Source organism: Pteropus medius, unplaced genomic scaffold (assembly GCF_902729225.1).
Source record: "Pteropus medius unplaced genomic scaffold, Ma_sr-lr_union100, whole genome shotgun sequence".
Lineage (NCBI taxonomy): Eukaryota > Metazoa > Chordata > Mammalia > Chiroptera > Pteropodidae > Pteropus > Pteropus medius.
The window spans coordinates 4,450,448-4,466,111 of NW_024340697.1; the positions used below are offsets into that span (position 1 = coordinate 4,450,448).

Sequence of the window (15,664 nt, forward strand, 5' to 3'; positions counted from 1 at the left end):
CTCATTTTTAAAATGTCCATATCCTTTTTAAAAAACCCCAAATAAAAATGTCCGTGTGCATATATGTAGATGGATATACACACCTCTGAAGCTGTGAATTATGAAATCTTTGGGTAAATGTGACTTTGGACTTGTTATTCTGCAGCTTTTATCATATATTAGCAGCTCCTCTTAAAAACATGATGTACCCACTTTTGCATTCTGTATTTACGCCCCTTCAAGTTCTAAATTCTGGTGGAGAAAACCAAGCCGAAGGGAATTGTGAAGTTCAGAGACATGTCATTATCACATAAGCACGGCTTTCTTTTTTAAAGTTGCCTACCTTTTTAACTGGGACTGGAGATAGGATGCTAAACGAGTAGCTTCTTCCAGCTGCAAAAGTAGACAATTTCTCTTTTCCTGAAGTAGAATCCTGTAGATAAGAAAATAGTCCATTGGTGGATTTCAAAGATAGGGAGTATATTTTCCTAACAAGCAATTCCACTAGAAATTCCCCCAATCTTGTTTAGGTTTGAATGACTAAATTCTAAAAAGTGCACCTAGATCATAAACGCCCAGATGACAGAGGCTGTTTTTGCCTTGCTCGAAAATGTACCACCGGCCCCCTGAACAGTGCCTGATACACTGTAGAAGCTTGGCGAATGGGTGGGTGGGTAGATGGATGGGTGGGTGGGTGGATGGATCGATGGATGGGCGGGTGAACAGATGGATGGACAGAGGGAAGACACAAGATCCCTCCACCTTCTCTCTGCTTGGCGAGGAAATTGGCCAGGTAGTAGCTGCCCTAACCAAGACCCTTCTCAAGCCATGTGCAAGTTCTGTGATGTAGCTTTTCGACTTGGTTCTCCGCTAGAAGCTGCGTTCTGCCTGCTCCCGGAGCTCCGGAAGCCAGCTCACCTTTCCGTGGCGCCCTGCACAGATGTGGCCCGGGCTCGCTGGTTCTCCTCCTCCAAGCGCCTCCTCTCCTCCTCCAGCCGGGCCACATCTTCTGCGGGTCTTTTCTGCTGGATAATGAGCTGCAGCTCTTGAAGCAGGGCCTCCTTCTCCTTGATGAGCTGCAGCCGGTCCTTGTCGGCCTCGGCCATGCCCGGCCATGCCTCATTGTCAAGCAGGGCCAGCTGCTGCTGGATATTGGAGACTCTGTAAGAGATGGACACGGAAAAATCCATGAACTTACAAAATTGTCTTCGTGCGTTCTCAGTACCATCGCACTGATTCTAGAAACTTACTCTGCTAAGTAAATGCTGGAATTATTGTACCAACTGAACCTTAAATGACAAAAATAAAGAATATGGAAATGATAGGTAAAAAAAGGATGTGTACGGCCTTTGCATAATCTCCCCTGGTCTATGAGATTCATGGTGACGGTAACTATATCGTGCTTGTTTCAAAGAGCTGACAAAAAAGGCAGTCCTCCACACGCCATGTGCTATGTGGTTTCAGATTCACGGTTTCCCACGTGGCTCATACTGTCCCAGAGCAAGATGAACCCAGCTCGTTTCTCCCTACCTCCCGCCCCCATCATCACCAGCTAAACACTGCTGGACACATGAGAGGTGCTTCCAGCTTCCTGCCTCCTCCGCTATGCCTATCTGCTAACACCGCCTTGAGAAAGTACCGGGAGAGAAAGGCGCCCATCACAGTGCTTTGGAATAGAAAAGCCCCAGAGCCAGGTGCTCTGGGTGCTCTCTCCTGCATTGGGGGCCTTGATTGTGTGTGAAATTCAAAACACCGTGCAGAGAGTAGATACTCAACAAAAGCTGAATGCGTGAAATAGTAAACAAACACCCAGCCAGTGTATGAAGGAGTAAGAGTCAGCCCCGGTGAGTGTGGATGTGGCGTGAGAGTACGTGCAAACCAGTCGGCCTCACTGAATGTGTCAGCACCACCATCCTCAAGGTGCAAAAATGCAGACTCTATTGTCAGCTTCCATGTGCCTATACGTTTCCACGTGTTTGCCTGGCAAACAGACTGTACCACTTTGTGTCCTAACGTATTGGTGAATGCAGATTAAGTGAAATCGATGTGGCTCATACTTTCAGAGCATCCTTTCAAAGCAGTAGAATGTTCTAAAATTTAAGTGTGGCTAAAGATGAGCATTATCTGTTTCCGGGAAGAAACAAGGAACGCCAGAATCGACCTGAACCCAGCGCTATGGAGGACAGAGGTTGGCACACATGCCCAAAAGCGGAATCTAAAGACTTCTCTGAGGTCACAGAGAGTCGTGAGGACAGGTAAGCGGCAGGTGCACACAGCCCTGTAGGCCTATACGGCAGTGGTTCTCAAGGTGGGGTCCCTAACCAGCAGCTTCGGCATCACCTAGGAGCTAGTTACAAATGCAAAACTCAGGCCCCACCCAGACCTGCTGACCGGGACACTTTGGGGACAGGGTTAGGCAATCTGGGTTTTGATAAGCCCTCCAGGTGCTTCTGATGCTTGCTTGAGTTTGATACCCTCTGCTTTCAGGCAGTTCGGCCTGCTCTGGGGAATGCTAACTGGTCTGGGAGCTCTCATGGGCTTACAGTAGGCACTGATGTGACGGTCCTCACTAATGGGAGTGGCGGGAGTGCTCCTGACACTACCTGGTCCCGTGCCCAGGATACATGTCGCTCATCCAAGCTGGCATCCTGCCCGCTGGATCCAGACTGCAGAATCCTTCTCAACACTGTGCTCCCTGCGGATACTGCCAATCAACTGGCCCGGGTCCACGCGTTAAAATAAAGCCTGTCAGCCAGCCCTGCACCAAGTCGCACTTCTCCAGGGACCAGTCAGCCCGGCTGCAGGACTGGGCAAGGCTCCTTCTTCAAGTACCAAACCACCAATCAGAAAACCCATAGAGTATGCAAGTTATAGTTTAAATGTACGCATTTTACTCACGTCCAATTCCCCAAGAAGGTAAAGAAAATAGTTGAACGTCAGTAGCTTTATTAGGCAAGTTCTTTTCTAACTTAAAACTAATTTCCTGAAAATGTGTTGGAAAATGGTGCCAAATCATGTCACTGAAAAAACTAATGACAGAGGCAGCTGAACAGGGTTAGGAATCCAACTGGGCTGAAGTGTCCACCTATGTCTAATTAGTGTAATTAAAATTTATGGCAGTCATATAACTGAAGCCCAAGGAAAATACACTCCAAGCAGACCCATAAATAAGTTAGTGCCAAATCATACATTATACTCAATGAAATTTCTGGAACATTCTACCGTAGATCGAGACAAGTCAAAGGTAAGGAATAAATATAAGAGAGACAAACAACAATGAGCAAATCCATTGTGTCCTCAAAATTTCTTATTTCAATTTATCTGCTCCACAGGAAAGCCAATCTGAGCCCGGCTAAAATTAGCAGTCTGACTTTGTAATATATACCAATTCTCATACATACACCACGGGCAGGCCGATTTTGAAAAGCACTCCTTTTAAAAAATAACGATAATAAAAATAAATAAAAAGCACTCATTTTTAGTCTTCTTTCCTCCTGGGGTCTACCCACGAGGAGATCAAGATTCCATCTGCGTTGGCCAGCTCCAGGTTAGCTGCCATTCTACAAGGATTCAAGTTGCTGAGGGGGCGGAAGGTCCGCTCCTAGGTAATCCTACCCTTTCTCAGAAAATCTAAAGTAACATCCACTATCAGAACAAAGAACGCAAGGAAAAAAAGGAATCATGTGAAGGAGAAGAGGCAAAGGGCAAATTTCAAAAGGTCTGCCCACCGCGGGCATAGAAGGAATAGTACCACGCCAACCTTAAACACTGTACTGTAACTTTCCATGGCTTGCAAGAAAAATATGCAAGGACAACCTCTGTAGCAGAAACAAAATCTGGATGAAGTTGACTTCATGCAACCCATCTGGAAAACTTGTTTGAGCTGTGCTGAATACTAGGCAAGCATTTTAGTGCTTAGAATAGTGTTTTTTTAATAATCAAATTTCACAATGATGCAAATGACTGCATGTTCATTTCAGAGCTACATACAAATCTAGAAGAATATTGGCATGTGTTGCAAAGTGCCATTTCTTGGCCCGTATTCACATTCTGGATACAGACGTTTGGGGCCTGCTCTCAGCCAGATCAAGAGAGGCGCATGTGTCTGTCTGCACTGGAAGCCAAAAGCTCTAGAAGGATTCCTTCAAAATGATCTCTTGTACATTCGCCAAAGGATAGACAAGACAGCTTTGCCTCTAACACAACATGCCTTGTCTACCGTACTCCTGGCCTGGAAACGAGCCATCTGCAAGGAGTACCCTTAGTGGGTTAGGCTTACTGGAGAGAGCAGACTTTCTGCCCAAGGCTAAACATGGATGCAGAGAGTTACAATGCCCCTTCCACACCACGCCAAACAGCTGATCGCAGGGTTGGAACTCCACTCCTGCAAGTGCCATCACTCCAATTCTGGGTAATAAAAGAAAGAAATTTTCCAGAAAGGCTTTTTTCCTGAAACATCATTTCAGTGAAAATAAATACATGGAAGCAAAGTGAGGTCATGATTAAAGTTTACAAAAAAGAAACTTTTCCAAGTTCATTTTTAAGGAGAACTGAGAACCACTTAAAACTGGCGAGGGTTTTTCTTTTTTTTTTTTTTTCCTACAAGTCAACTGTATTCTTTATTGATTCTTATTTTTGATAGGTAATACATGTTATGACCTATATATAATCTCTCACAAATACCTTTGAAACCTTTAAAATATATGTCCCTATGTTCGGGATAGTAAAGAAACGAAAACAAATCCTTAGTTAAGCATTCAGGTTTCATATTTACTATGTGATTTCCAAATTCTATTCCCTGAACAGGTCTAATGTAGACAAACGTAAAATAGGAATCAGTTTTCCTTTACTATTTTTGCCCAAACACCTTTTCTGTTACAACCGAGGCACCACTCAACCACGAATGGAAACCTGCATTTATGCTGCTGAGACGACTCAGAACCTCGCAATTCACATGGAAATCTTAAATATGATTTGCATTTTTCTTAGAAGAAAATGCACTTTTAATATTACACAGTTTTGAGGCATATTTGAAATATCCAAAGTAATTCCCAAGTCTTTGAATTTATACCTAAATTCTGCGGTCTACTATAAAATACGGCTGCTTTCTGGAATAGAAATGGCACTCCAGGCAAACCACGGACCCATGTGACGGTGATGAGACGTGACAGATCCCAATGCCACATTCCAGGACGTGGTGTTAGCTTAGAGCCTCGTGCCTTCAAATTTCAATTACAGCCACAGATTTGATACTTCTGACGTCTTCTCTCCTTTGTTTTCTTTTTGTAAATATCCACTTAAATGAGAAGCAAAAGTTCGAGAAAATCTCAGCTGAGATCTAAGTCAGAGGAATGCTGAAACCACTTCAGCTGACTGAACTGAATATCGACAAACCAGCTCAACTCCATTCTACACTGGAAATTCGAGAAGTCTGAATCTAGAATATGTGGCGTTAGAAGGGTCTCACTAATACCCAATATCCCTCCTGCCCTCACATCTTTTCCCCTTCAAATGTATAGATCTTTAGAAGAGTGACTTCTTTAAAAGGAAAGCAGATCATCTATAGGCTTCCTTCTTTTGGCCTGAATGAGAAAGATGGGGCTACAATGGCCAGGGTGCTTTCCCCTGTTTTTCACAGCCGTGTCCTGCCCCCCAAAACCCAGATATATAGTCACTTGAAATGAAAAAAAAAAATCCAAGCGACTGATCAAATTCCACTGGAATCCTAACACTACACTGATTCCTGACAACGGATGAACAGCAGGACCCATCCTGGCAACAAACACTAAGACGCAGAGAAACTGGATGGGCCGAATGTTTTGTTCCTATCTGGACTGTGAGTGTTTCTATGGAAACAGCTACAGTTTGTGCACAGTTCTGGAACAAGTGCTCTTAGGTTAAAAATAAGGAGCCATCTGCGTCATCGGGATTGCTTCAAGAAGACTTGCTCTTCCAAATTGGCTTTGAAAAATTCTAAAATTTTTAACCAATAATGTGAAAATATTCCTATCGTAATGTCTGCCTTGGGAATCCAAAGCGATGGTCCTTAAGGGAAAGGAAGAAGCAGTTGTTTGGGTACATGTCACATGATCCAGAGTTGAAAACACAAAAGTAATCATCACGATAGTGGTAGTTCAGTCTAGAGATTTCTCTAGAAATCACACCACCACTTGGAATTACGAGTTCCGCTTCTACTAAATACGAATACATATGAAACCTTCCAAATCGTCATTCTGACAATTTCCCAACACTTAAAAAACTCTCAAATCTAGATACACAAGGAAAGACTTCTCTGAAGTCCAGTTTAGAAGTGGCAGAACCCAGGAGGTTTTGCAGAGGGTAGGGAAGCTAAACTTCAAGGGGTGGGATGATTTCAGATGATATTGAGGCCATCTGCATAATCCAGGATCATCTCACCATCTCAAGACCCATCTGCAAAGTTCTTTCACGGGAGGCAACACAGTCACAGGTTCTGGAGATTAGGATGTGGACATCTTGGGGCGCCATTATTCCACTGACTCCAGGCACTATGTCAGGAGGCTGCCTGGCAGGTTTGAGGCCAAGCAAGTTTGAGAAACGAGGGACACAATGTGGCCGGGATAGGGAGAGTGAGGAGGATGGAGGGACTGGGCTAATGCCCCGAGTGAGCGGAACACCCGCTCCACTAGGCCCCCGTTGTCCACGCACAGTAGAGATTAAGGAGCAAGACGTGAGTAAGATTTCTCAATTGTGCCACTATTGACACTCTAGGCCACCTAAGTCTTTGCCGTGGGGACATCCTGCACATCGCGAGTTGTTTGGCAGCATCCCTGATCTCCGCCCACTCAATGTCAACAGTCACGAGAAACAAAAATGTCCCCTGGGGGCAAAAATCGTCCCCTTCAATGGTCGAGACCCACTGTGAAGAGAGGAATGATGGGATCAAACACGTTTTGAAAGGCTGGCTTGTCTGAAAAAAAATTCAGACATGGCAATTTAAATAACCAAAAGTCATACAAAATTATGTTGAACTGCACTGCCGGCGCAAAACTGCACCAGTCCCACCAGGGAAAAGCACACGACAACCGAGAGAACGTCCTTGCCCGTTACTCTAATCAAATTCGCAAAGAATGACGATACTTAATGATGCGAAGGAGAAACAGAAATCAGGACCCTCGATTGCCGTTAGTGGCAGTGTAAAGTGGAGAAGTCATTTTGGAAGGTGATTTGGTGGTAAATGTCGCAGCTTTCAATGTACACGTCTTTAGTCCCAGGCATTTCATTGCTGAGTATCTGTCCAATGAAACAGTCATTTCTGCAAGGCTGGGCCTGTTAATAGATGTGTACTGTTTGTGAAAAGGAAAAACTGGAACCATCTAGATGTGCATCCATAGAGGGATGGTTATAACCATTATGGAAGCTATGCATCCTATACTATATTTAATTACACTAGGCTTAATTTATTCAAACGTTTACATAAAAGACTGGAAGGTTTTACACCCAACCATTAATGGTGGGAGGTAGGACTGGGGGCGTGGGGGAGATAGGTGGACTCTATTGATTGTGCCTTTGACAAAAACAATGTATTCATGTGTTATTTATGTAATAAAAATAAAGAAAATACAAATGATGTATATGCACGTATCTAGGTAAACATGCATGTGTTATATGTATTTATATGTAAAAACACCCACATGCACATGCTCCTGACTCTGGCGTGTGTATGCACATATGTGTGTGTGCGTGTATGCATGCACGCGCACGCGCGCACACACACATACCCCAAGCCCCAGCAGGTACTGCCCTGGGTGCACCCCGCTCCTAGGTAGAACCACTGGTCTCTTCGCGTATTTCTGTTAGTTGTGAAGGAGTTTATCTCCCACATTGGTTAAAGATCACATGTGAGCCCAGCCCGTAAAGCACACAATTTCTTCCAAACACCTGGAACGAGGCAGGTGTTGAGTAGCAGCACAGTCTCCCAGTCTCCCAGCAGCTTCTCTGTGTGGACGAAGCTATCGGGGTCACCCACACAGACCAGCTGTCCTCCGCAGCCGCGATTCCGAAACACTACTTTCATTTAAAAGATACGGACAAAGTGCAGCGTCCTCCGCTGAATAATTTTTTCAAATACTCAACTTTTTGCCCAAATGTATTATCTCAGCACTTAAAAGATTACTCACTGCGTACCGATACCATCTCCAGAAAACAAAGAAATCGCTTGCTGGGTCTGGTAAATGTCACAGCAAAACACGTAACAATTATCTTCCTAAGTGTAGCAATCATCTAGTTTCTGCGTTTTATACAACACAGCAAATTCCAGCACCCACATTGTACAGTTCCAGTAGAAACATGCAAGACTGAGCAGAGGAATACCCAGAAGGGACAATAGCCCTGACAAACCCCAGTCAGCTCAAGAGAAGGAATGCGTGCTAGATGGAGAATCCGAGCTCGGAGATAAGCGGCGTGGCTGAATGGACTTGGCCGCGGTCCACGTGCAAATGTAAAGCCCACCACGAATACATCGGGAAAAGCCAAGAAGGGCTGGGTAGAAATGCCTGGGCAAACAAAGGCCCATGTCAGTTCAAACCGGCCCTCCAGGAGGGAGTCAGATGATCTGCTTTTGTTGCTATTTTTACATTTTCTAAAAAGCCAACAAAGTGGATTTCCAGACATCCATGAATGATACAGTATACTGAGCAGGCCTAACTATTGAGCTTCCAGAAAAGACCCCCTCACTTCGCTTGGCATTCAGCTCCTTCTCCCCCGCCCCTCCCCAAGGTAATAGTTCCTATGTGACTAAGGAAACATTAAAAAGATACGCCTCACAGCTTTCCAAAGCACATATTTTGAAGTCGTTAGGTTTTCAGACTCTTTCCAGAGGCAAAGAAGAGAGAAAGTCTCTAAAAAAAAAGGACACGAAAACTAGGGCAGGGTCAGAATATTGAAAACAGGGGCTCTGGATACACGGGGAGAGACGTGACACATTAAAAATGCCACGCGCTTATGAGGACTCCACGCCACCTCCTGGTTTTGCCCAAGCTCTATGGTTAAGACCAAGACGGTGGGAGGGAAGGTAGGAGGGAAAGACAAATTGGAAAATGCACAAACTAAGTCAAATCTCGATTTTCAGGAGGCAGATGATTTACAATATAGGTTAACAGAAATGGCCGCCTTTCAATTCCCTCCATCAAAATGAACTAGATTAGGTACTGCTATGACCTGTTGACCTAATCCTTATTAAACTGTCTTTTAAACCAAGATACGTGGCTTTGTCCGTTAACCTATGGAGTTAGAAGCCACATATATAAAAAATAAAGCAGTTTTGCTTAAGCTGGTCTGAGGGGATGATGCTCAGACGAAAGGGAGGGGGGGAGGATGAGAGGAGGAAGGAGAAGGAGGAGGAATGGAGGGAGGGAGTTCTGAACTACCTGAGGATGAGGAAAGATGGAAGTCTCTATTTTTATTAAATCGTGTCTTTATAACTACCTGCAATATTGAGAATTCTACCATTTTAAATGTATGTGAATTTTTATCAATGTATTAAAAAGCTACACGTAAATGAAGATCTTTTAGCTTGTATTCTATCAGACAGAGCTTTCTGATAAAAGCGGGCAATCACACATTGGAACCCCGAAAAACCTCTTCCCACAGGAGACAGGAAGTAAGCAAAAGGCAAGATTTGAAAAAGGAGCTTCTTACCTCTTTTTGGCTTCTTCATACTGCCAATTAAGCCTGACTCGGTCTACAAGTCTTGTTTTATCATCAAAGACAAACTTTCCAAAACAGAGGGGAAAAAAGAAGGAAAACATATTAAAAACATATTTTCAAAATAGAATATTCATTTAAACTTTCAGCGACAACGAAGAATATTTTAATTTATCTTTCCGCTTCCATTCCTCAAATGTCTAGAAGGAAATACTAAATAATATTCAGTGGCCACTTCTGATCAGTGGGGTTGGGAGTAGGACTGGGAAGACCTTTGCTTTCCCAACACTGATGGATTAAAAAAAAACAAAACGAAACAGTGAAAGTGTATCTGTTTACTGTGTAATTCCAAACAACAACAACAAATTAAGTTTTCAAATAAATAGTGAATTACTTAGTCAAAGTTGGTACAGAGGCCAAAAAAAAAAAAAATCATCCTATTTTGTGCAGTATATTCTCTCATTCTTCAATAAATGCAAAGTAATGATGATCTCCTAAGAAGTCACGAGATCTGAAGACAACAGACTAGCTGTGTGAGGTGTGGCCTGTAGGACTCCTTTGAATGATACACAGCCTGTTAAAGAACCGAAGGAAAAGGAAAGAAAGGCCGGGATTGTGGTGCATCCACCTTAGGAGTTAGAGCTGAAACGTGGTGCTCTGCAGTAATCACTAGGTGTACTTAAAATATTTTCACATCAATTACACTGAAATCAACAAATTCCTAAGGAAAAGGGGGAAAAGGACCCATACGGGAGGTAACCGTAGCTCACCTTGGTTACTTTTTCCTTCATTTCTGGAAATATATGACTCCAGTTTCAAACAATTTTCTCCATCTGTAGATCTGACCCTACTAGACCATATATTATGGCCACTACGCCTTTATTTATTTTTCAAAAATAATGTCATGTGAACAAATATTTGAAAATACTCTGCCTGAATGATTAGTGATGAATTTATTGGTCCACGTCGTATAAGTGGATCCGCGGTTCAAACCTATGTTGTTCAAGGGTCGACTGTATTTTTCTATAGCAAAATGATCTATCTTCTATAGAGAGCACAGGGGTTTAGGAATCAGAGATGTTGGTTCAAACTCAGACCTGCCTCTCCCTGACCACGTGAACTTAGGTAACCTGGCACCCCGATCCCTTCATCTGTCTCAAGGGCACAGAAACTACTTAAATCAAGATAACAGCCTTGAGGCTGCCAACCCAGGCCAGCCCCAGTAAACTCATAAAAAATGATAATTTACTGCCGGAGTTATTACGACAGCATAACCGGCCACTCTCCCCCCGACATTTTTAGAATATCTTACCTAAATCATTAGAGAACCTTTGATCTAACTGGTTTCTCTCAAACCGGTTAAGAATCTCTCAATTATAATTCTTTCCTTCCTGCCAAAACCTTTAGGCAAAACTGCTGGACATTTCTGATTTAGCGATTCCTCTCTGTGTATTATATAGATGGTGACCACGTTCTTTAAACTAAAGATGCCTGATCAAAAATGTCTGATTGTACTTTTGAGAACAATGAGGGGAAAACTGAAAATAGGGCTGTTCCAGGACATCTAAGACATAGGAAGTCATTATTTACTAATATTATGCTCCCCTCAAAGAGGCACTATTTGCCAAATTTTCAAAATATTAGCTAATTACTTAAAATCCAGAGGTTTTTTTTGTCAATGTTTTTTCCCTTTTTTCTTTTATTTAATTTTGGGGAGGGCATTCTGCATTCCATTGATATTTCACCTTTACTTAATAAGCCCAAAGAAAAAGCCATCCAAGCTGTTTATCCATCTGTAACAAATAAATTATAAGCTTCACTCAACAATATTACAATAGCAGTGTCTTTAAGTATTTACCACTCTGCTTCAAATGGTAATTGCCTACTTTATCTGTGTGGCTAACTCAAGGTCTCGCTAGACATCAAAAGCAGCATTATGAAATTCTTCCAAGTCCCAAACAAAATTAATTTTAATTCGATTTCCTGACAGTCTTTTAGAAGAACAAAAAATAGCACCAATGTATACCCAAGGGTGACAAAGCCACGAAGCCTTTGGAAAATCACTGGTCTAAGTCAGAGATCAGCAAACTAAGGCCCGCAGGCCAAATCCAGCCCGGCACCTGTTTTTGTAAATAAAGTTTTATTGGAAAACAGTCCTGCTCATTAGTTTACATGTCGCCTATGGCTGCTTTTGCGTTATACCACCACGGCTGGGTAGTTGTGACAAAGACTGCATGGCCTGCAAGACCTGAAATGTTTACTATCTGAACCTTTACAGGAAAAGGTGGCCCATGCTCTAAAAAGTCAGACATCTATCCAAAAAAAAAAAATCTTAACTCTCAAAAGGATTCTGCTCTTTTGAAGAATCCAAATCACAAGGTTAAAGGTAACAAGTAATTCAACTGCACCCCAGGCTGCAGAATCTTCTCAGCTGGATGTGAGAAACTATTTTTTCTTCAAATGTAATGGCACAAAAGCCAAAACATTTCTGAAGAGAAAGTGGAAAAGTAAAGCACATGACTGATGGCAACACGAACGCGACCCTTTCCTCAAGGCCCTTCCCCCCAGCGAGCATACCTCTCCGATGATGTCGGTCTGAGACCCAGCGTCGCAGCACTGCTGAGGTGAAGAATTGCCATGCGCGCCTGCATTGTGAGGGAACTCTTGCAGGGGTTCGGTGAGAGAAAAGCTGTTCTTGAAGCCGTCGGTGAGCTTGGCCAGGCTCTGGAACAGAATGAATGAGCTACTTGAACAGAGACGGTGCTGCCTCTCCCTCTCAAAGCGGTCATTTCACTAGGGTTCCACGTTGACTGCTGTAGCACTGGAGGGTTGGCCCACCCCAACCCTCACTCTCATTAGATTTAAAAGAAAGGTCTTATAAATAAACAGCTGGACAGATAGATGATAGATAGATAGATAGATAGATAGATAGATAGATAGATAGATAGATAGATAAATAGATAGATAGATGGTCTTTCACCACAGGCACCTTTAATAAAATTCTCAGTAATTAAGTCAGATAGCAATTGAGTCCTCCTGGCAGCATGTGAATAAAATAGAGAACACCTGTGGTAGCATTTTTAGTGTTTTTCAAACATGTATATTTCCTAAAAAGAAAAAAAAAAAAAAAAACAGAAAAAGGCATTCTTTCCAAAAAAGCCAAACTCATAGAAACCAAGAGTAGACTGGTGGGTTGCCAGTCTGGGGGGCAGGGAAAATGGAGAGATGTTGGTCAAAGGGTACACACTATCAGTATAAGATGAATAAGGTCTCGGGATGTAATGTACAGTGTGGTGACTGTAACTGGCAATACTGTACTACGTATTTGAAAGTTGCTAAGACAGCAGATCTTAAAAAGTCCTCGCCGTACGCACGCAAAATGGTAACTATGTGAGGTGATGGATGTGTTAACTAACTTTATTGTGGTAATCATTTCACCATATATATCAAATCATCACATGGTATACCTTAAATTTACAATAAAGCAGGGGCAGGGAGCATTCACATCTCAAATGTTCTATCAATAAATGAGTCCAACAGAGATGAATGCTAACTTGAGATCTTTATAAACCACACAGAAGGTGAAAATAGCTCCCAGACGATGTTTATGTATTTTTATAACCTGATTTTTCAATCATAATTCTACATGGTCAAAAGTCATCTCATATAGATGTTAGTTTGCCAAAAATTAGAGTAAGTATGTATTCTGGCACATACATCCCCGGTGGGTGAAAGTTAAAGAGAGATCAGATTTTCTACAATTTTTTAAAGAAAAGACTGTTTCTGCAGACACCAGAACGCCCAGGTACAATATAACTCATGTAGCTGGCTCTGGATCGAGACGAAGGCGTCCCGAATGGCCCAGTATTGGTAAGCTTGTATAAGAAAGACCAAACAGCTTGGCTGATTTCAGTACAAGAGGACCTTGCCCGTGCCTCTACCTGAAGCTTCTCAGAGAAGTTGCTGAGCCTCCATCGTGAGGAAGCCAACCGAGCTTGCCCCAGCTCTGCAAACTCGGAAGGACGGGAGGGCCAGCTCGGCCTCCTGGGGCAAGGCCTCTGTGTCCCTGTGGGGAAGCAGGGGTTATGGCTTGACCTAGATGGGTAACGTCCACAGAGCACCTCATGCAATGCCACAAGCAGACATCCCAGTGAATGGCAACCGTTCTCCTTGCTACCAGTGCTCAGAGAAAATCTAATGATAGATTATTTACCTCTTATGACCTGGAGAGGGCGTCTGAAAATATAGATTTCTGGGTCCTACCTCCAGAGATTCTAATCCAGGAGGTCTGAGGTAAGGCCTGGTAATCTGCAACTGAACGAGCAGCACAGGGACACTCCACAAGTCTCGCCCATCCTTGACCTTAGGAAGCAATGCCCTGCAAGGCAGTTCCATGTGTACCTGTCCCACCTGGCCTGTGAGTCTCATCTTTGCTACCCATGTCCTTCTGTGCCTTACATTCTGCAGAATCGAGACAAATGCCTACCAGGTACTAGGTGCTCACTCAGTGTGTTAGCAAAAAATAAAAACTGTAACGGGAACAACTGAATGCATCGCGGCAGTGAGCACAGATACCAGCGTACATCCATCTGCAAAAAGTCAGCTTTTTCTAAAAATAATAGAAACTACGGGAGCCGAAGGGGCAAAAAACTAAAGTAATATATAGCTACGACGATCCTAGCCATGTAATTAAATCTATCCACATGGTAGAATATTATGCGGCCATATGAAGGAATGAAGAAGCTCTCTGTGTACAGATGTGGAAAAAGGTACAGGGTACGATCGTTGAGTGAGGGAGCCGGTGCAGAACAGCAGGCACAGTCCTAGCTCCCTGTGAGGGCAGCTGAGCATGTGCTCGGGCGTGTGTCTGCAGAAACACTGGAAGGGTCCGCAGGAAGCTCACAGAAGTACTGACGGGTGGTGAGAGAATGGGGAGACGGCAAGACTTATCGTAGACTTTTTAAATTATTTTGATGACTGAACAATATGACTGTATCACCCACTGTTTGGCTTGTACTGTATCCTGCAAAAAGATGCGTTGAATTCCTAACCCCGAGAACACGTGAATTTGAGCTTATTTGGAAATCGTCTTTGCAGATGGACTGAAGTTCACACGAGCTCATACTGGATTAGGGTGGATTCTAATCCAATGATATGTGTCCTTCTAAGAGAAAATTTAGACACAAAGATGCAGGGAGAACACCACGTGACAACCAAGGCAGAGACTAGAGTGATGTGGCTACAAGCCAAGGAACACTAAGGACTGCCCGCAGCCACCGGAAGCTGCTTCAGAGAGAGCGTGGCCTGAGGACAGCAGCCTCTTACTTGCATCAGGTCCCGCCTCTCCTTCTCGCCTGTGCAAATGGCCTTCTTGATGGTCCGAAGCTCGTTCATTATAGCCTGTGCCTCATCCAGTTTGTAGCTGGTGTGCGCATTTGACATCTTACGATCGATCCTGGTTAAAAGATAAAATAAGAGTCACTCCGTGCGAGATTATAAAATCCCATTAAACGACCAAACGAAAAAAACTCAAAAGCTGCATAGAAAGGTAGGAAACAGTTAAAAACAATGTTCTGGTGAGGGAAAGTAACGATGCACACAACCTTCCTTGTGGCAAACACTAAGACACGAGACTCGGCTGCTAGACGACTTCCTTCGCTCCTGGACCGGCCTATGCAGGTGAGGAGCTCTGAGTCAGAATTCCACGTCCTCTACTAACGACTGCGTGACGGGATCACTGGTTTGAGTGACAGCCTGGGATTGAAACTCCCCTCTTAGAGAGGAGCGCCATGTCTTATTCGTTTATCCCTAGCATCTGGATTAGTGGTCAAAAATGTCCGTGAAATAAAATACGCGTGAGTTCTGTGTGCAAGGAGAACATATGGGAAACGGCAAAAAGTAGTGAACTCAGTAATGATGCCTTGGACAAACTTGGAAACTCTTATGCCTCCTCTGTGTATGCCTTTCTTTGATCTCTTCTGGTTCTAATTGATCTCTCTCT

The 15,664-nt window shown here is 43.4% G+C and overlaps 1 protein-coding gene across 3 annotated transcripts in view; it reads right to left on the reverse strand.

Moving 5' to 3' along the window:
* WWC3 (WWC family member 3) overlaps nucleotides 1-15,664 on the reverse strand; it is a 101,890-nt gene that overhangs the window by 23,528 nt on the left and 62,698 nt on the right. For all 3 annotated transcript variants that reach the window (XM_039874227.1, XM_039874218.1, XM_039874208.1), the window contains 5 exons: nucleotides 14,989-15,118; nucleotides 12,241-12,387; nucleotides 9,658-9,731; nucleotides 898-1,140; nucleotides 323-412 (listed from right to left, as the gene is read on the reverse strand). In XM_039874227.1, the coding sequence (XP_039730161.1) occupies nucleotides 323-412; nucleotides 898-1,140; nucleotides 9,658-9,731; nucleotides 12,241-12,387; nucleotides 14,989-15,118 (684 nt within the window). The remainder of the gene's footprint in view (nucleotides 1-322; nucleotides 413-897; nucleotides 1,141-9,657; nucleotides 9,732-12,240; nucleotides 12,388-14,988; nucleotides 15,119-15,664) is intronic.